Below are 20,945 nucleotides of genomic sequence, written 5' to 3' on the forward strand. Positions count from 1 at the left end.
CTGGTGATTTGAGCCGGAGGCTCATCCCGTCCCGCTGCTCTGGTTGGTGCCGCCGGTTCTGCAGCAGCCGCAGATGCTCCAATTTGTGAGCTGAGCGTGGGGGTTCTCAGCTGGTGGCAAAGCCCCTCCGAATCCCCGCAAGGCTTTGTCCCGCCGCAGGCAGCGCCCAGCCGGACGGGGCGGTGGGACAGAAGGTGCCCCAGCGCCCAGGGTGGGGGTCCCCGGGCACCCCCAGCCCCCGGCAGCGCCGGTGGCTGCAGAGCGGCTCTTTGCTGGCATCTGCTGACAGCGAGAGATCCTGCAGCTGTTCCCAGGGAGCGGCGCTGACACTCGCCCGGAGATGGCCCTCGGCCCGGAGATGGCCCTCGGGCCGCTGCTGGGAAGGAGCAGGTCCCTGGCAGCATGGGGCTGTCAGCCAAGCACCTGCCAGGAGCGCCCCGCAGGGATGTGCCTCTTGCAGGGAAGGTGAAGGCCCACGGAAGGATGCACTTAAAAACCTGATACTGAAGGTGGCTTTCCAGCTGGAAGTGGGAACACATCCCTCAGGGCTCAGACAGACTTTTCCTGGGATATGAGGCTCTTCCATCCCTCCTGTGTCTCTGTGCCGTGCTTGGGACAGGCAGCTCTTCCTGCAACATCCTCTGAGTCAGGGAACGAAATCACATCCATCAAGGTCTCCTTGTGCTCCAGACAACTGCTTGGAATCATAAATCATAGAATGGTTTGGTTGGAAGGGACCTTAAAATTCACCCAGTTCCAACCCCCCCTGCCATGGGCAGGGACACCTTCCACCAGACCAGGCTGCTCCAAGCCCCATCCAAGCTGGCCTTGGACACTTCTGGGGATGGGGTGTCCACAACCTTGGTGGTGCCACGTTGATAGGCCAGCAGAGAGAGGTGACAGCAGCAGAGAGAAGTGACATTTATCAAAGTTCTACTTGTTGAGTTATAAAAACCCCAGGAGAGCTGCAGAATCCAGAATCATGGGCAGTGTATCCCACCAACTCTGCAGTCCAAGAGATGCTTATTCCCAGTTCCAGGCAGGAAGGAAACAGCATTTTCATTTGCAAGCTGCAACTTAACCAAAACATGGCCCAGTTGAACTGCAAACATGACAGTGGATTTTACAGTCTGCAGCTCATGTGCCGATTTTATTATTAATTTATGTCCATTGACACCCCTGCTACTGATGCCCCTTGGTCTTAGAGCATGGAGAGCCAAAGCTGCAGCAGGCAGTGAATACTGGGCTTTAATGTGCGACAACTTTTGCCTTTCCAAAATTATTTTAGCTTCTGGGTGCTGCTTTTTCCCATCCAGTCTCTTGTTCCTTGATAAAATGATCCTGCCCTGATAACATATGAGCTGCCACGCAGTGGCAAAAGCATTTTCCCACCGTGAGAGCCCAGCTGACTGTGGTTATCTTACAAGGATCTGTAAGAGAAGAGCCTGCATGAGATGGAAGAAACTTTGTAGGGACTAATTATGTCCCAAAGCAGACAGAAACACTCTCAAGTTAAAGGACTTAGAGATCCCAGCGATTCTAAAGTCAGACACACTTTTTTGCTGCATTTCCTGCACAGCGAAGGATGAATCCATCTGTTAAGTACATATTGCATACCTAAATCTGTTAATATATAGACTAAAATCTATCTAGATAATAAAAGCTATTTCCCTTCCATCCCTTGCAGGATTTTACGAGGCTCAGTCCTGCAGGGCAGGGTTGGTGCCATTCCCTTCCATGAATTCCTGGGGACACTGAGCAGAGCAGCCCTTCCCTGGTGCTGAGGACCAAGGATTGTCGGGGTATCCAGCGGCCTGAGATGCTACCTGGATCCCCATGGTTTGGGAATGTTGTCCCAGGGCCTGCACTTGAGCTCTTCAAGTCTTTTCTTCAGAAAGGATTAATTCAATTAACACAAGTAACAAACCAGCTCACAGCACTCTATAAATAGACTGGTGGGCTCTGACACAGCTCCTGGCTATGCCAAGAAATGGGACTAATAATAGCTGCTTAACGACAGGGTTCAGGGGGCTGGAGAGATTAGGCAGAGAAAATGCCAGGATGGCTTAAACCTGCCATGAAAATCATCTGGGGAAGCGTGGAATCCCAGAATCCCAGGATGGCTTGGGTTGAAAGGAGCCTTAAAGCTCAGCTCATCCCACCCCTGCCATGGGCAGGGACACCTTCCACTATCCCAGGTTGCTCCAAACCCTGTCCAACCTGGATCCAGGGATCCAGGGGCAGCCCCAGCTTCTCTGGGCACCCTGTGCCAGGGCCTGCCCACCCCCTGCAGCATCCCAACAGCCACCGAGGAAGCTCTGCTGGAGGAGATGGCTCAGAGTGGGGGCCACGGAGCCCATCGCTGCCACACTGCCAGGTCCTGCTCCTGGGGACCGTTTGGAGGATGATGGAGTGAAGAGATGCTTTTTCCAGCTAAAATGCAGGAATTTCCCCCAGGGCCGAGGTCAGGGCCCTGGCAGCACCCCCAGTCCTGCACCTCAGCCTCCTGCACTCCCCAGCCCCTTTCCCTCCCACTGCTCCTGCTGCCAGGAGAAATTCCCAGCTGGGCTTTTGTCACCGACGCACGCGTGTTTCTGCGGGAAGTTTCTATTTCTGTGAATAGCAATTTTTTCAACCAACTCCTCCCCCGCCTGCTCGCTTTCACAGGAGCCCTGACGAACGCCGCTGGCATGCCTGGAAGCTGCGGCTCACTCCTGCGTGCCAGCCCCGGCCGGAGCCTCCTCCCTCTGCCCTCCCATCCCACCGCCTGTCCCGCAGCTCCACGGCACGGCAATTACGCTCGTGGTATCTTGGGAGGGTCAAACCGAGCTGGGACCACTCCTGGTGCTGGGCGGGCTCCCGGTGCTCACCGTGTGCCCTGGGACAGGAAAGGGCTACAACGAAGTGGAGGAGCCTGGGGGAGCCAAGCCTGTGGGAAAACCCCAGAACAGCTGGACCTCTGCTTGGGAGCCACTGAGATCTCTGAGAACGCCCTGGCATGTCCCAGTTTCTCAGGCCACAGCTCTTGCCAGGCCCAGCTGTGCAGAGGAGCCAGCAAATGATTTCTGTCTCTGATTAAACCTGGAGCCAAGCCCCCGGTACTCCAGCAGCGTGTCAGCCCTACTTGTCCCCTCCTGATGGACCCCCTGCTCAGGGTCAGCCTCCCAATTTGGGACCAGGGTCTTAAGGGCACTTTGGACTCCCTGTTTCCATTAGAAGACACCACCTGCAACACTTGCCTGGGGTGTCCATTGCACATAAGTTGTCACAGGAATATCAGTTGCTGAAGAAGGGGAGGCAGGGGGTCCCACAGCCAGGCAGAAGTGGTGGCTGTGGAACGTGCTCTCTGCTGCGGGTCCCTGAGCATCGTCCTCGCTGCCCTCATAGGGTGAGGCTGTTTCCCCAAAGGAGGTGAAGTCAAAGTGCTGTGACCTGGATCCAAGGACCATGGGCCTTTCTCCATCCCAGCAGCAGGACAGGGAAAGGCATTGGAACCATCTGGATGGCTTCCGTGCATCCAGGCCATGCTTCTCAGCATCCCTGCCTCGGGGCACAGAGCTGAGAAATGAAAGGGAACAGCACAAACGGTGCTGTTCTGCTGCACTGAGAGCAGTGCTTAGTGTTCCCACTGCTGGTTCAGATGGGAATGGGCCCTTAGAGGCTGGAATTATCAAAAGCAGCTCTTGGGAATGAAAAAAAGCTGGACAAATTGCTGTTTGCAGCTGCCTGGATGGAAAATAAAGTGAGTGCTCCCAGGGGAGGTGGCACAGGGGGAGTGAGCCCTGTCTCTGCTTGAGGACCAAAGGACCATATTCCCCCTGCTGTTCCCAAACCAAGAGGCACTGGCAGCCAGAGAGGGGCTGGGCAGGGGTTGGGATCACAGGGGAGCATCCTTGGGATGCTGTAGGAGTGCTTACCACAGTGAGCAGCACCACACTGCAAAGTGTCATTTAAACCCTGGACATTTCAGCGAAGAGAAAATCAGGAATATGTAAACCGTCTGTTTGGTAAAGAAATAACCTTCAGGGTTTCCTCTGCTGCAACCTCAAGAAATTCCACAGCTGCTGCTGCGTGGGAGGGAGAATTTTTCTCCTCAGCGTGAGGCTGATGCTCAGGGCTGGCTGCAGCCCCTGGCCGGGAAGGGCTGTGCTGAGCAGCGTATGCTGCAGCCCCTCTGCCCCAGGCACCCAGAGCCTCTCTCCATCCCCTTCCCAGCCTGCCAATAATGTTACTGAATTCTTATAAATCCCGTGCTTTCCAGAGGGGTTGAGACCTCAGTAGTGCTATCTCAGAGGCTCCTGGAGCTGCTTGAAGCCCTCTGCAAGGGGCAGAGGGGATGTGCCAAGAGCGATTTGCTACTCCTGGAGGTATTTTCTACTCCTAACTAATGCAGAAAAAATGGGTGTCTGCCAAGGAAGTCAAAATATTCCCGCTTTCAAGATCCAGGGTAAGCAAGGAAAAAGCAATGCAGACTCTTCTGAAGGTCTGCAGACACCATCTCCCTCTGCCTGGCTCCTGTTTAACACCCGCTGGGACTGTTGGGAGGTTCCTGCCCTGGTTGTGCCCAGCTCCCACTGCTCCTCCTGTGACAGCCCCGCACAGGGACACCCAGAATGTCCAGGGCCAGACCTGGGACAAGCAACAGAGTATACTGGGGGCCTGTGTCCCTCCCCATAGCAGTCCCAGGATGGAGCGGAGAGCACTGGGAAGCACCAGGTCCTCCTGGTGCCCCCTGTCATGCCAGAACAAGGAGCACTGGGGAGTTGTGTCCCTCCTGGTGCCCCATCCCAAGACAGAGAGGGGAGAACCAGGCTCTTCCAGTGTCCCATGGAGCAGTAGGGCCCTGGTGTCCTGGTCTCTCCCCGTGCCCCATCCGGAACAGAGCAGGGCACTGGAGAGCTGTGTCTCTCCGGTTGCCCCATCCCAGGCTGGAATGTGGAGATCCAAAGAGCACTGGGCCCTCCAGGTGTCTGTCCTAGGATACAGTGGAGAGCCCTGTGTGCCCCATCCCACACTGGAACGGGAAGCACCGGGGAGCACTGGATCCCTCCTGCTGCCCCATCCCAGGATGGAGAGGGAAGTCCTGGGGAGTCGTGTCCCTCACGGGCAGGAATGGGGAGCATTGGAGAGCACTGTGTCCCTCCTGCTGTCCCCCCATCCGGGCTGGAGACAGGAGCACTGGGGAGCACTGGGGAGCACCGTGTCCTCCCGCTGCCTATCCCAGCACGGAGTGGGGAGCACCGGGGAGTTCTGCTCTTCCCTGTGCTCCATTCTGTGATGGGGAGCACCGGGAGCCGTGTCCAGGATCGGTGCGGGGAGCACTGGGGAGCACTGGGGAGCACTGGGGAGCATCCCGGTGCACCGTCCAGGGAGGGAATGGGGTGGGGCCGGGGTCCCGGTCTCTCCCGGTGGGCGGTGCGCGGGGCGGTGAGTGGCGGGGCGGGACGGTGCGCGGAGCGGTGCGGGGCGCTGAGAGGCGGTGCGGGGTGGTGCGGAGCGGTGCGGGGCGCGGAGAAGCTGTGCCGGGTGTGAAGAGGCGGTGCGCGGCACTGCGCGGGCGGTGCGGGGGGCAGGCGGTGCACAGGGCGGTGCGGGGCGGTGCGGGGCGGGGGCAGGCGGTGCGGGGCGGTGCGGGGCGGTGCGGGACGGGGACAGGCGGTGCGCGGGGCGGTGCGGGACGGGGGCAGGCGGTGCGGGAGGGGGGCAGGCGGTGCACAGGGCGGTGCGGGGCGGTGCGGGGCGGTGCGGGACGGGGGCAGGCGGTGCACAGGGCGGTGCGGGGCGGTGCGGAGCGGTGCGGGACGGGGGCAGGCGGTGCACAGGCGGTGCACAGGGCGGTGCGGGGCGGTGCGGGAAGGGGGCAGGCGGTGCACAGGGCGGTGCGGGGCGGTGCGGGGCGGTGCGGGACGGGGGCAGGCGGTGCGGGAGGGGGGCAGGCGGTGCACAGGGCGGTGCGGGGCGGTGCGGGGCGGTGCGGGACGGGGGCAGGCGGTGCGGGAGGGGGGCAGGCGGTGCACGGGGCGGTGCGGGGCGGTGCGGGGCGGTGCGGGACGGGGGCAGGCGGTGCACAGGGCGGTGCGGGGCGGTGCGGGGCGGTGCGGGACGGGGGCAGGCGGTGCACAGGGCGGTGCGGGGCGGGGCGGGAGGGGGGCAGGCGGTGCACGGGGCGGTGCGGGGCGGTGCGGAGCGGTGGCAGGCGGTGCACAGGGCGGTGCGGGGCGGTGCGGGACGGGGGCAGGCGGTGCACAGGGCGGTGCGGGGCGGTGCGGGGCGGTGCGGGACGGGGGCAGGCGGTGCACAGGGCGGTGCGGGGCGGTGCGGGGCGGTGCGGGACGGGGGCAGGCGGTGCACAGGGCGGTGCGCGGAGCGCTGAGGGGCGGCGCGGGGCGGTGTGGGACGCGGAGCGCGCGAAGATGGCGGCGGGCAGGCGCGCCCCGCGCACCGGGCTGCTGGAGCTGCGCGGCCCCGGCGGGCAGTGGCTCCGCGTCCTGCTCACCCTGGCCGAGGACGTGCTGGGGGTCAGCCCGGCAGACGGCCCCGGCCCCGGCCCCGAGGCCCCGGCGGCGCAGCTGAACGGCGGCGAGCCGGGCTCCGCCGCGCCCGAGGCGCTCGCCAACATCAGGCGCACCGTGCGCGTAGTCAAGCAGGACGTGGGGGGGCTCGGCATCAGCATCAAAGGTGAGGCCGGGCCGCGGGGGTCCCGGGGCGGCGGGGGGAGAGGGGCACCGGCACCGGGACCTGTTGCTGCCGCCGTCCCCGCGGCTCGCTCGGAGCGAACCCCGCGGGGAGCGGGGCTGGGGTGGGGATCCTCACACCCCCCAGCCCCAGCGCAGGACGTGGAGGGGGACACGTGGCAGTGACGGGACCCGAAACATTGCCGGGCCATGGAAAGAGCCATGATTCGGGGTGCGGAGTGACCGGCCAGTCCCTGTCCGCCGTGCCCCGGCCGGAGTGAGGGACACCCAGCGTTTGGGAGCCGGAGAGGGCTCCCAGTGACCCCCGCACCCACGGGCTGCTGTCCCGTGAGGCAGGTGGGGTGCAGGGGGGCACCCAGTTACACGGAAGTTGCCCTTTTGCAGCCAAAGGGAGGGCTGGGCCGGCGTGTCCTTGTCCCACCGTGTTCCTGAGCCGGGAAATGCCCCTTTAAAACTATCAGCGAAACGAAGGGAGCGATGTAAAGCCCTTGGAGCTCTCCGGGCGCTGGGTGGGGTGTTGAAGCAGCGCACTGGGGCGTGGAGATGCGTGCTCCCGGGAAGCGGAGCAGCGGGAAGCCTCGCTGCTGTAATGCCTGCTTGCCCTCCCAAGCTGCCCCGCTCCTTGGGGAGACTCGCCTGAACTTCAGGCTGGAAACTTCTTGGGGCAGGGATGGCGTTCCTGCCTTTCTGCCTGCCTTTGGTTTTCACGCGGCTCCGAGCGTGCTGGAAACTGTGAAAGCAGGATGAAAAGGGCAGCGGAGGCGCAGGGACAGGGCTGTCACGAAGCGTGGCTGTGAGAGGCAGCGGGCTCGGCAGCCCCGGGGGGAGTGACAGGGCAGCTCTCGACTCCTGACGTGGCTTCTCCTCCCAGCTCAGAGGGGACACAGACGCAGCCTCCGGCTCCCTCTGGAAGTGGGGAGGTTTTGCAATGCGAATGTGCGGGTGCTGGAACTGGATCGACACTGCTGGCCGTGTCTGCAGGGTGCCCCAGCCTGCCAGCCCTTTTTTAGGGAAGTACAAACCCCCCTTCGTAACCACTCCTTACTGCCAAGTTACTGCTTGCTCTGTGGCTCTCCCAGGAAAGGAGAAACTTCCCTTGGTTTAGTTAAAACTTTATTTTTGCAGTGACGTGTGTGGAAAAGAAGTAGTTGCCATCAAAACTGGGCAGTGGAAGCTGTTGTGGAGGGTGGGGCAACCTTGGTAGGGCAGGACATCACTCCTCACCGGGCTGCTGGCATGTCGCTGTTCATGTGCCAGCCGTGTTTCACGCAGGGACACTGGGTGCCACCCGGGGGGTGGATGTCGTGCCACGGGACATGGCGAGGGGCTGGCAGGGCAGCGGGGAGCCGAGAGGGAGCCGGGCTGGCGCAGGTTCTTAGCCAGGGCTCTCGGCGCTGGCAGCCGGGAGAGGAGCCGCTGCCGCAAGGACGGAGCAGCCCCCGCCTGGGCCTCTGACAGCTGATAACCGGAGCCCTCGCAGGGCTTGGCAGGCGGCTGAGCGAGGAAATGCCTGTGGCACTGGCTGGGAGCAGCCCGGGGCGGGCAGTGACAACAGGCTGGGCTCAGCATCTCCCTCTGGGATGAGGATCATCTCTTGGAGACTCCTCGGGACAGGCTGTCCTGGGGCGCAGGGCACGTCGGGCGCTGCTGATCCCCGGCTACCGTGGGCAGTGGCTGCTGCATCCCTGCGCCCTGGCACGGAGGCAGCTCGGATCTCCCTGCGGGTTCAAAAGTCAATGTGCAAATTGATCTCCTGAAGCCAACGGGAGTTTGAATAGCATTATTTTAGTGGGGACAGTGGGGAGCAGGGCTGCTGTGTGGGGAGGAACACACAGCCAGGTTGGCTCAGCTCTCCCAGGCTCTTTGGCCTCTCCAAAAACGTTCAGCTGTCTTATCTGTTGAGATCATGAAGTCCTTGGAGCCAGGATAGTTGCTCAGCATACATGATTAATAATGCAAATAAAGACACACTTTCCTGCCAAAACTGATGGGGAGATGGCCAGTTTATGTGTTTGCTCTGTGAATAATCTGTGACCAATCTGAGTGGTTTTGGAGCAATCACTTTATCAGCTGTAAAGCCTCATGGTACTTTGGCTGGTGTGGTTGGTGCAGGTGTCCTGTGGGTATCTGGGGGAGTGGGCAGTGGGCTGACCTGGCACAGTGCATTGAGTGCCAGCAGAAAGGCTCAGCCTTGCTGGGACCATCTGGAACTGGAGCATCCCCCTCCCCACCCACTCCTCTGAACGCTCCAACAGCCACAACTGCTCCCTGTCTCTTCTGTTTCAAGGTGGACGAGAGAATAAAATGCCCATCTTGATCTCCAAGATCTTTAAGGGGCTGGCAGCGGATCAGACCGAGGCGCTGTACGTGGGGGATGCCATCCTCGCTGTCAATGGCACTGACCTGTCTGAGGCCACACACGATGAGGCTGTGCAGGCCTTGAAGAAGACGGGCAAGGAAGTGATCTTGGAAGGTAGGAGACAAGGATGTGATGGGGGGAGAAGGGTCCTCCTGTACTGGGATGACACAGGGGTGGCATATCATCTGCAGCTGCATTTGCATACTCTTTCAAATGGAAAACAACATGTGCAGAGTAATTTGTCTGCTCATCCGGAGAGCTGGAGGTAACTGCTGGGATTTCCCTGTCTCCCTCCCAAGAGGGAGGGATGTGTGTGCCAGTGCTCCATGCCCAGAGGCTCTGTCTCCCTGCTGTGGGTCCCCGAGCAGGCAGCAGTGGGAGGTGTGGGACAAGTTTCTGGGATTTGGGATTCTTTCATTGCTCAGCATCACCCCCACGTCTGCAGTTCCTGGGGCAAGAGAAAACATTTTCTGCTTTTCCCATGGTTTTAATTTAAACCCACATCCTTGGCTGTTGTAGGTTTATGCCAGCAGGGAGGGGGTGCACTGGCCCCCCACTCCTGCTGAGCACCTTCTGGTGGGCTTTGGGAAGGCGGAGGGTGAGGCAGGACCTGCTCAGGAACTACCCACCCAGGGGATGCTGCCCACCCAGGAATGCAGCTGAAGGAGCTGCTCAGCCACGCGATCCCTGGAACCTGAGGCTACAAACATGCCAGGGATGCAGCCTTCACCACCCTGGAGCAGACTGTTCCCTGGGAACAGGCTCCCTCGGTACCAGGCAGATGGTTTCAGGTGTCTCCCAGCCCTGAGGGGGCTGGCACACTGCAGGAGCCCCTCAAGCCCTATGTGAGGACTGGGTGAGGATTGATGGATTGGGACCATGGGAGCCCTGAGGGAGAGACCCCATTCTTCTCTGATTACCCTTCACGTCACATCTGTCCATGTTTGCCCACCCTCTGCCAGCTCGGCCAGGCCGGGATGAGCATCCCAGATCTGTCCCTCAGGAAAGGAGCCTTCCCCTCCCCTCACTTCTAACCAGCCCCTGGGGTCACCCTGCTTAACAGAGGGGGTGTCGGCACCAGAGACCCTTCCCAGATCCCAAAGGGAGGTTTGATTTGGGGACAGTGCTCGGGGCTGTCCCTGGACAAAGCAGAGTTCTGTGTGCTGTGCTGCCAGCGACCACTGTGGCCCCAGCTTTCCTGCGCCTTCCCCAGATTGTCTCAGCTCCAGATTTTCATTTTTAGCTTTGCTCAGCCCTTTCTGCTGTGGGTTCCTCCTCTCCTGGGAGTCTCAGGACCACGGTTAAGCTGGAGGAATGTGCTGCTCTGCACAGCTGCAGGGAGCAGATAGGGTTGGTGGTGGGGTGGTTTTGTTGTTTTTTTCTGACCGAAGAGAAATACAAGAGCTTCTTTCTTTGTGAGTCTGCGAAATTCCTGCCTGGAGCCGCTGCTCTCGGACCACCCTCCCTCTGTTATTTTCTGTTCATCCTTTGGTGTGGGTTTCCTTTCTGCCAGAGGTCCTGCCAGAGGTGGAGAGGAGCTGCCCTTTCTGGAGAGAACAATTTCTCTCCCTGGACCTCTCCTCCTCCTCCATCCTCTAGGAGCCAGATCACCCTCCTGGGAGGCAGCTGCAGGCAGGGCCTTTGCTGTAGCTTGCTGAGCTCAGGTATGACCTGCTGGGCTTCTTAATTAATTAAAACTCCCAGCAGGTACTCTTGGGAGGAGAGTGAGGCTGGGCTGGCTCCCACTACAGCACTCTGGAGCTCTGGGATGAGTTTGTATCTGATGTCCAGCCGGAGCAGGGAAGTGATCTCTGCTGCTCATCTGATCACTGATTTCACTGATAAATGTGGTACATCTCCATCCCCTCGGTTTTTGTGTTTACTGGCACAGTGCAGCTCTGCCAAGGGGGATGGTGGGGCTGGCACTGTGCCGTGGTCAGGCTGTCACTGCCCTCTGGAGGTGGTGGCCCTGCCTCTGAACAGGGTGTCCCCTGCCTTGTATGTGCCACCCCTGTGGCTCTCCAGGAGCTGGTTGGCCAAACACCCTGCCCCAGGGAGGGGTGGCAGGGCTGCAGGGCAGGGGGTGGCCTTGGAGTGCTTGAAGGGTGTTAAACAAGGGGTTCCCTGCTGTCTTCTCCTGCTTGGAGAAGGCAGAACTTAAAAAAGAGCACCTTAACATTACTTAGACACTTTCTGGTCCCCGCATGGTGCCAGGTGTGACTCCAGCTTTCCTTATGGTGCTCTAAGTGCTAAAACAGAGTATTTGGCGCAGCCAGTGTCTGTTTGCTGCCTTGCCCTTCCTGGCTGCAGTCATTCCTGGGATTAGGAGTTTTTAGGATGGTTTGCAGGTGGCATTGCAGCAGGCAATGAAACTGGGAAAGCTGGCACCTCCTCACAGGGCAGTGAGCTGGGCTGAGATTCCCCGAAGTGGCGGAGCTGGGAGGTGATGCGTTTTAATGTGGGGTATCAGCAGTGGCTCCACGTGCCAGATTTCACCCTGAGCTGCTCAGCTTGGCTTCAGGGTGTCATTGCTGCCCAGGCGTGAGGACATGCAGATACCTCTCTGTGTGTCCTGCCAAGATTTTTTTTTGGATGTGCCAAACTACTCTCTTGGTATTTGCAGGAGGAGTTGGACTGTATTTATATTACGTTGTTATTTTGGGGAGAGTTGCTCTCCCTTGCCTTATTTTTCCCTTGTTTTTTTTCCTTATTTTCATTGCTTGGAATCTAGAGACTCTCCATGGCAGGAGAAAGGCTGATAAACATCCTTCCAGCTGCCCCAGGAAGGGTTCTGGGGACAAGAGTGGTTTACCTGGTGAGGCCCCTGTGCTGTATTGTCATGGGGGCAGAACTGGGAGCAGTGAGGAGGAGGAGTGGGGGCAGCTGTGGGCATCTCACATCCATGATTTATTTGCCACAGGGATGCTTTTGGGGCTGTTCTCTGCTCTTTAGGGCTTGCTTGGCCAAGTAATAGCTTGGAAGCTCAAAATTCAGAAAAATGGGTGCTGGGAGAGAGGGGGGGGCTGGGGATTCTCCAGAGTGCTGGTTGCCATAACCGTGGGAAGGAAGGTGTTGGATCTGCCCCAGGGATGATGCCACGAGGTGATGGGGCACATCTACCACCTCCACACCATGCTGCTCTGAAGCTTTGCTTTCCCTGGGGAGTTTCCTGGGTTTGTTTCTCCTCCCGTGGAAGCACAGAGGGCTGTCCCACGATCTCCCTGCTGGTGGTGCAGCACAGGGGAATGTTTAATAAAGAGCTGGGGCATGGAATGTGGCACTGAGTGCTGGGACAGGAGGGACAGCAGTGGCACCTCACCCTGCAGCACCGCATGGCATCTTCCTCCCTGGGGTGGAAGGACTTGAGCTGAGGCAGCTGGGACAGGAGCTGTCGTGTTCATGCTTGGAGCCAGGGGCAGGGCATGGTCCCAGGGTGGGGTGCTGGGTGTCTGTGTTGACGTTTTTGGAAGCACATGAGAGCATCGGGTTGGAGCTTGCAGGTCATTTCAGGGCGTCTCTTTGGGATGTGTGTTTGCTGAGCCCCCCAGTTTAACATGCCAATTTTGCATCATTAATCCTGAAGCAGAGAGGGACCAGCTGGAGGTGGGATTAGCATCTCTGTGGGGCCAGCACTGGATCTCCAGGAGCTCTCTGGAAGATTTCCTGATGTGATGGCCTTGCTGAGCTGTGTAGGTGCTGCTGGGAAGATTTTGGCAGGAGAAACAGCAGCACCATCCTACTCCTGACCAGAAATGCAGTCTGGAACTCTTCTTTGAATCCATGCTGTGACCTCCTGGCTGAAGCAGAGTGTGCTGGTGACCCAAGCAGCAGGAGGGTGTTCTTGAACCTGCTCTGGGTGTCCATGTGTCTGTTTTCCTGCCTGGAGGAAGCATTGTGGCTCCTCAGTGAAACTCTGTGGGGTCAGGCTTGGCTCTGAGCAGTGCTGAGCCATGGGGATGTGTGGGGCAGGTTGTGCTGACTCAGGATCCAGGGTGCCCAAAGTGGTTTGTTTGTGCTTGTTCTCCATCCTTGTGAGAGATGGGCAGATGGAGAGGGAGAATTTCTACCCAAGAAGTAAAACCAAGGAATTTTGGTGGTTCTGCCCCTTTCTGGCATGCTGGGGAGAAAAAAACCGGCTGCAACACAGAGGCAGACCCAGGGCCTTTGGTTAAACGTGTCCCTCGTGCAGCTCCCTCCAGGGTTCAGGGGCACATGGCATGCTCCAATGATTGGGATTCCCTGTGCTACCACCCACCCCCTGCCAAGGCACCGTTCTGGCATGGGTTGTGTGGCCAGAGACTTTTGCTGTTCCCCAAAACCCTGGAATAAAGTTTTCCTTAGTGCAAAGCCCTGAGCAGTTAAAGGTCGTATTTGTCCCCTGTCCTCTGTCCTGGAGAGGATCGGTGGGACGGGCTCTTTCCCTGGAGAGCGCACGTGGCTTTGGGGGCCAGCAGCTTTGGATTAGCCCAGGAGCCACCAAGGGCTGTGTGCCTGCTGTAGGTGACTTTAGGTCAACAGCAGCCAGACTGTGTTGCTGCCCAGTGGTTTTTGGAGGGTGCAGGCTGCCAGGGAGCAGGCAGCAGCCCCAGCACTACCAGGTGCTAGTTAGGAAGAGAAAACAATATGGGAATTACAGTTAACCACTAGCAGAGGTGATGCATGATATGGTCTGAGTTGTTTGCTTCAATGAGATGGAGGTAATTAATGAATCCATTCAATTCCAACTTCAGTGAAGGGACTGGCAGAAGTATAAGTCAGCCCGCTGTGAAGCCAGTGCTGGGGTCACTGGAGGGGACAGCAGCTCCCATGGCATGGTGGCCTGGCCTTGGCAGGGGACCATCGCAGCCTCCAGCACCTCCCAGCTTCCTGTGCTGGCTCAGGAGCCCCTGTGCTTTGTGACCAGCCTGAAATCCTCCTTAAAGCCACGTACCCGAGACACACGCGCTGCCTGTTGCCTAATTCTCTGTGCCCTGTCCCAGACTGGGCACTGCTCCTGTTCTCCACGGCTCCCTCGGGACGTGACCCCGCCACCGCCCAGCTAACGCCGGTGACGTCCCCCGCGTGCCCGGGGAGCCAGGGGCTGCCGCAGGGACGCCGCTCGGGTTTCAGCAGCTCAATGGCATCTTTCTGAACTCCAATTAGTTCCCAGGCACCAGGATAATGGCAGGTCCCCGCTGCAAGATTAATGGCTCGGGTCAGATCCAGCGCGGCTCGGATGCCTGCGGGAACGTGGCTATTTTTGCAACGGGAGGCGCAGCGCACGAGGCTGGTGGCCCCCCGCCGCCGCCTTGGCCCCGGGGCTACCGCGGGGTGACCTGGCCCACGTGGCACAGCACCGTGGCCATTTATAGTCGTGTCCCGCGGAGCACCCACGGGGCTCTGGCTTCCCGCAGCTCCTGCTGGGCCGTGAGGGCTCAGAGGTTTTAGGGAGCTCACTGGGATAGGAATGAAGGGGGAGAGCACAGAAGGGACCCATCAGGATCATCCAGTCCAACTCCTGGCCCTGCATAGGGCACCCCAGCAATCCCACCCTGTGTCTGAGAGCATTGTCCAAACACTCCTGGAGCTCTGGCAGCCTTGGGGCTGTGACCACTGGGGAAGACAGGTGGGAGATGGGCAGTGGTGGCCAGGTGAAGTTTGGGAGTGGGTGGTTCTGCGTGCAGACCATTTCCTGGTGGGAAAGGGGCTCCTTTCTGGCAGCGTATCAGGCTGCTGTGGCTTGGCTGCAGTGATGGCGCTGGGCCCATCCAGCCACCTACAAGTGTTGGCTGCAAAGCCAAGCTTGTGTCCCCCATCCTGCCACCCACTCTGCTGGCTTGGACCTGGAGTGGAACCAGCCAGGATGGCTGGGAACGTGGCTTGCAGGCACGTGTCTATCCCGTGGTGTTTTCCTAAGGGCCTCCAAAGGGAAACCCTTCCCTGGAGTCAGTAGCTGGTCCCATGCTGCCCCAGGGCAGGACCAGGACTGGCACCCTGCCTGCCTGGAGTTTTTTAGCCAGCATTGCCAAACTCATTTTCAGGATGTGGCTGTGGGGCCCCATCAATTTGTGGTGCCTTTCATGTCCCTCTTCCCCCAAACCTCTGGAGCCGGCTGCCGTCCCAGCGTGGCTCTGAGGGCTGTGGCTCTGGAGCCAGGCTCACTGGGCACTGATTTCTTGTCCCTGGTTTGAGGCTCATGGGGAAGGGCTGTGCGAGCAGAGAGCACGCTCTCCAAGGCTTTTCCTGGGGCCATGCCAGGGTATTTGAGAGCTGTTCCTCAGCTGGCAGCGGGACTGGCTGTACCAGCACAATTTGGACTGTATAATTTTGGCCTGGGACTCTTTCCCATTCCCCACCCCTGGCTGTGTGTGCTGCCCCAGGGAAGTGCTTAGGCCTGGATCTGTGAACTGATCTGGGTTAAAGGGAAGGAAAAAGGGGGAAAAGGCCGTTCCTATCCCTCTTGGGGAGCTCTCCAGGCTGGGATGGTGGGCCTGAGGTACTGGGAGGGTCCAAGGTGTCATGTGAGGGTGGGGAGGCCCTGGTACAGGGTGTGCAGAGAAGCTGTGGCTGCCCCTGGATCCCTGGCAGTGTCCAAGGCCAGGTTGAATGGGGCTTGGAGCAGCCTGGGCTAGTGAAAGGTGTTCCTGCCCATGGAATGAGGGGGTTGGTATGGGATGATCTTTAAGGTCCCTTCCAACCCAAACCATTCTCTGATTCTGTGTCACTCCCTGTGTGACCTCACCCACCAGTGCCATCCCTGCACCCACAGGGACAGGGGGCCCACAGCACCCATGGGTGGCAGCTCTGGGGAGCAGAGGGGTCACCAGCTCTGATGCAGGGGCTTTCAGCAGGGTAGGATGAGGCCGCCCTGGCCTGTGCCATGTCCTCAGCGGGCGCTGCCTCTCTTCCAGTGAAGTACATGAAGGAGATCTCACCCTACTTCAAGAACTCCTCGGCGGGGCCGACGGTGAGCTGGGACCCCTCTCCTGCTGCCCAGCAGAAGCGATCATCCCCTGTGCTGCCCCCTCGGGAGCTCCGGGAGAGCCGGAGTGTCCCTCTGAAGATGTGCTACGTGTCCCGCAAGTGCCTCCCCACCGACCCGGAGCACAGGTCAGCGCGTGGCGCTGGGGCCGGGGATGCCACCGTGTCCCGGGGAGCCGAGGGTGGGCAGGGACTCATCGGGGCCGTGTCCCTGCAGGTACCTAGAGGTGTGCTCGGCGGACGGACGCGTTGCCCTCTTCCTGCGGGCCAAGGACGAGGCCACGGCGCAGTCGTGGCTCGGTGCCATCCAGGCCAACGCGGCCGCGCTGCTGCCGCGGGTGAAGGAGGAGCTGCGGGCACAGCTGGCGGGGGCTGGCACGGTGGCCGGACGGGATGTCAAGCACGTGGGCTGGCTGACCGAGCAGGTACCCCCAGGCCCTCTGCCACCCCGTGCCACCCTGCTGCCGGTGGCCCTGACCCAGTCCCTTTGCAGCTCCCCAGCGCCGGCACCAGGAACCTCCTGGCCGTGCTCACGGAGAAGGAGCTGCTGTTGTACGGGAGCCTGCCGCAGAGCCGGGACGCCCTGGGCAAGCCCACGCACAGCTACCCCCTCATCGCCACCAGGTAGGGGCCACCAGCTCAAGGATAGGATGGTGGCAGTCCCTGGGAGCAGTGGTAGGGTCTGGGAGTCAGGGCAGAACCCAGAGGTGGTGTCAGACCCCCAAAGTGGTGACAGTGACCAGGGATGGTGGCAGGAGCTGGGGGTCAGGGCATAGCCCTAGGGGCGATGGCAACCCCCGAGGTGGTGGCAGTGACGGGGGACGGTGTCAAGGGCTGGGGGTCAGGACGGACCTGCAGGGTGGTGGCAGGGGCTGGCGGTGGTGGCAGAGGCGTTTGAGGTGATGGTAGAGTCCAGGGGTGGTGTCAGAGCGGTGGGGATGGTGACAGTGTCCAAGAGTTGGTGGCAGAGTCCCGGGCATAGTGCGGGGATTTAGGGCGCGGGCATGGTGACAGTGTCCCGGGGTGATGTTAGGGGCAGTGGGGACAGTGGTGCTGAGTCCCGGGGTTGGGGCGGGGATTTGGGGCGGCTGTCGGGGCGGGTTTTCAGGGAGGGACTCGGGGCAGGGCTCGGGCGGGGTTGGGGCGGGTTTTCAGGGTGGGGAGCAGGGCTCAGGGCGGGGTTGGGGCGGGTTTTCAGGGTGGGGAGCAGGGCTCGGGGCGGGGTTTGGGGCGGGTTTTCAGGGTGGGGAGCAGGGCTCGGGGCGGGGTTGGGGCGGGGGCGGCTCCAGGGCCGGGTCCGGCGCGGGCGCTGAGGGGCCTCATCCGCGGGGTTGCAGCGCCCCCTGGCGGCCCCGCCGCGCGGCCACCGCGGAGCGGAGCGGGGTGAGGCGCTGGGGCCGGGCGGGACGCGGGGCGGTGCGGGGGGCCGTGCGGGATGCAGGGCGGTGCTGGGGCTGTGCTGGGGCCGTGCGGGACGCGGGGCTGTGCTGGAGCCGTGCTGGGGCTGTGCTGGGGCCGTGAGGGGGTGCGGGGGCAGTGCGGGACGCGGGGCGGTTCTGGGGCCGTGCGGGATGCAGGGCAGTGCTGGGGCGGTGCTGGGGCCGTGCGGGGGCCGTGCTGGGGCTGTTCTGGGGCCGTGCGGGACGCGGGGCAGTGCTGGGGCTGTGCTGGGGCGGTGCTGGGGCCGTGCGGGACGCGGGGCAGTGCTGGGGCTGTGCTGGGGCTGTGTGAGGAGCGACGCTGAGGTGCGGTGCTGAGGAGCCGTGCGAGGTGCTGGGATGTTGCGCTGTGCGGTGCTGGGGCGGTGCAGGGAAACGGGGCCATGCTGTGTTGGTGCTGGGATATTGCGGCGCAGGGATGCAGCGCACGGGCGGTCCAGCACTGGGGTGGTGCAGGGTGCGATGCCGGGGCTGTGCGGTGCTGGGACGGTGCTGTGGCGGTGCCGGGGCAGTGCGGGGTGCGGTGCTGGGGTTGTGCTGGGACGGCATGGGGTGCACTGAGGGGTGCGGTGTCGGGGCGGTGTCGGGGCAGTGCGGGGCGCGGTGCTGGGGTGCGGTGCTGGGGCGGTGTTGGGGCGGTGTCGGGGCAGTGCGGGGCGCGGTGCTGGGGCGGTGTCGGGGCAGTGCGGGGCGCAGTGCTGGGGTGCGGTGCTGGGGCGGTGCTGGGGTGCGGTGCTGGGGTGCGGTGCTGGGGCGATGTCGGGGCGGTGTCGGGGCAGTGCGGGGCGCGGTGCTGGGGCGATGTCGGGGCGGTGTCGGGGCGGTGCGGGTGCGGTGTTGGGGCGGTGTTGGGGCAGTGCGGGGCGCGGTGCTGGGGCGATGTCGGGGCAGTGCGGGGCGCAGTGCTGGGGTGCGGTGCTGGGGTGCGGTGCTGGGGCGGTGCTGGGGCGGTGTTGGGGCGGTGCGGGGTGCGGTGCTGGAGCGGTGTCGGGGCGGTGCGGGGCGCGCTGCTGAGCGCTGGCCGTGCCGCAGGCTGGTGCACTCGGGGCCGGCCAAGGGCTCGGCGCTGTACGAGGCCGAGCGCTCCTTCGCGCTGCGCGCCGGCGGCCGCCTGGGCGTGCAGACCCATCTCTTCAGCCTGGAGAGCCCCCGAGAGCTCGCCCTGTGGACGCGGCTGCTGGTGGATGGCACCCACGGCGCCGCCGAGCTGGCCCAGGAGGTCTCGGCAGGTCAGCGGGGGCCCGGGGGGCCCGGGTGGTGTGGTGGGACTCCCAGCTCACCCCTGTCCTGTCCCTGTCCCCAGCCTGCACGTGGAAGGGGCAAGACTGCACCCTGACCGTCCACATCGACAAGGGGTTCACCATCTCCACCAGCGAGCCCGGGCTCAGCAGGACCATCCTGCTCCAGCAGCCTTTTGAGAAGCTGCAGATGTCCTCGGATGACGGCACCAAGATGCTCTACCTGGACTTTGGTGGCCCGGAGGGAGAGATCGTGAGTTGGCTTTGCTTTCAGCAACCTCACCCACCAGTCTTGGGGGAAGAGGGAGAGCAGAGCACCCACCCTGCTCACAGCACCCATCCTGTCTGGCATGGGGGTGACACATGGCCCCATCTGCCTGCCTCAGCCAGGGTGTGCAGCTCTTTCCAGGGCCCCAGTAAAGCTGTGGTGGGTTTGGGGAGCTCTGGGTGGTCCCTAGCTGAAAGCTGGCTGCTGCAGGAACAGCCCTTCCCATTGCAAACATGCCTCCTTTCCTTTTTTGCAGCAATTGGACCTTCATTCCTGCCCCAAGACCATCGTCTTCATCATCCACTCCTTCCTGTCGGCCAAGGTGACCCGGCTGGGGCTGCTGGCGTGACGAGGGAGCGCAGAGCCGGCTGGAGCAGCCCAAGCCCCCAGCCCATCTATGCACCTCCCTCCTGGCCAAACCCAGCCCCGAGCCATCCCAAGGAGACTGCAGCCCCCATGGGATCACGCCACCCCCACCAAGGAAAAGCACCATCCAGCCAGGAAAAACCCCTCCCAGGGGCGTTTGGGGGCAGCAGTGGGGTGAAACCCCTCTTGGATGGCAGCACCAGGACTTCTCCGGTGCCTTTTTCCCCTCCTTCCTCGATGGCTGGAGAAGCCTGTTGGGAGCCCACAAGTGGACACGTGGCCATCACCCCAGTGCCTTGAGAGATGATATTTTCTGAACAAAGAACCTGTTTGTATCCATGTTTTATATTTATACTGCCCGCTTCAAAACGCTGATGCGGCAGCTCTTCCCCACCTGGCCTGGACACCTTGGAGAGTCCCCAGGTCCTGCAGCACAAGGACCTGTGTCTGTTTTCCAGACAGGCAACCCAAGGGCTGGAGGCCAAAGCCAGCTCTAAAGTGCTAAAGGGACAGGAACTGCGAGATCAGCTGTATTTGCCAAATTTTTCCATATTGTGTGGAATGCTAGGAACCACTTTTCTCTGTTGGAGTTGGATGGTTCGTTTGTTTTTGTGCACTCTGGGGTCACTTTATTTCTCAGTTTGTGGGGGAGGGTTGTCAGGTGGCTGCTGCGGAATGACTTCTTTTATGAACCAAAAGATTCTGCATGAAAATGGCCTTTTTTGGGGGGAGGGTTAAATAAACTTTGCAGATCACAACCAGCAGCAGCCAAGATCTGTCTCTTGGTTTCACTTGGAGAAGTAGAAAATCAGTTTGTGGGTGGTGCCTGGGCTGAGTCTTGGGTGTTTTCCACCAGGGGAAGGAAGGGATTTGCCTGGAGGCTGCTGTGAGCTTGTGGTGCTGGGGACACTGCAGGGGGATTCAGGTGGGGAGAGAAAGTCTTTTAAGGTGCCCAATGCTGTGCTGGGAGTGGCAGAGAGGGACATACTTGATGCCAGTGCCAGCTTTGGTGATAACAGATGGGTTTGGATTTCCCACACTTCCAGGTGCCCGATGGAAGGAGGGCATTGTTTCCAAACTCAAAATAAGTTGTGTTTTGCTTTTTAAATTTTTCCAGTAAAAGCAGCTGCCTGGCTGAGCAGCAGCAGAGGCTTGGAAAGTTGTTGGGATAACGGGAAAGGGCTCTGTTTGCATCTCTGCAGTGCCAAGTTCTGGGTTAACCTTCTCCTTTTGGACTGGCCCTGCCCATGGGGGAACCTGGAGTCTCCCAGGAAAGCCCTTAGCCAGGGAATAAAACACTCAGGCTGCAGGCAGAGGAACAGCAACTGATTAGCAGCAAAATAATATCAGAGAAGCTGTGGCTGCCCCATCCCTGGAAGTACTCAAGGGCAGGTTGGATGGAGCTTGGAGCAGCCTGGGCTAGTGGAAGGTGTCCCTGCCCATGGCAGGGGGTGGAATGAGCTGGGCTTTAAGGTCCCTTCCAACCCAGACCTTCTCTGATTCTGTGGTTTTTAATGATGTCAGGCAGGGGGGAGTATGGAGGGAGGTGTTGGGGCGACACACATGGTTTTGCCATGTGCTGAACTGCACCCCAGGGCAGGGACTCAGATGTTGTGGCAG

General features: G+C 61.0%; 1 protein-coding gene across 1 annotated transcript; it reads left to right on the plus strand.

The window, feature by feature from the left end:
* The first annotated feature begins 6,379 nt into the window (after nt 1-6,379).
* On the plus strand, nt 6,380-20,092 carry SNTA1 (syntrophin alpha 1). The gene is made up of 8 exons (XM_039563627.1): nt 6,380-6,678; nt 8,983-9,168; nt 15,945-16,143; nt 16,232-16,439; nt 16,508-16,638; nt 18,486-18,682; nt 18,757-18,944; nt 19,216-20,092. Exons 1-8 carry the CDS (start codon nt 6,414-6,416, stop codon nt 19,306-19,308), a joined length of 1,467 nt encoding a protein of 488 aa, XP_039419561.1. The 5' UTR covers nt 6,380-6,413; the 3' UTR covers nt 19,309-20,092.
* The last annotated feature ends 853 nt before the right edge of the window (nt 20,093-20,945 follow it).

This window comes from Corvus cornix, chromosome 20 (assembly GCF_000738735.6).
Source record: "Corvus cornix cornix isolate S_Up_H32 chromosome 20, ASM73873v5, whole genome shotgun sequence".
Taxonomy (NCBI): domain Eukaryota; kingdom Metazoa; phylum Chordata; class Aves; order Passeriformes; family Corvidae; genus Corvus; species Corvus cornix.

Excerpts from the sequence above, each read along its gene's own strand:
- SNTA1 (XM_039563627.1), top strand. The coding sequence starts at position 6,414 with ATGGCGGCGGGCAGGCGCGCCCCGCGCACCGGGCTGCTGGAGCTGCGC. Across the intron at positions 16,440-16,507 it reads TGGGCTGGCTGACCGAGCAG|CTCCCCAGCGCCGGCACCAG; the intron begins GTACCCCCAGGC and ends GTCCCTTTGCAG. Across the intron at positions 18,683-18,756 it reads GGCCCAGGAGGTCTCGGCAG|CCTGCACGTGGAAGGGGCAA; the intron begins GTCAGCGGGGGC and ends CCCTGTCCCCAG.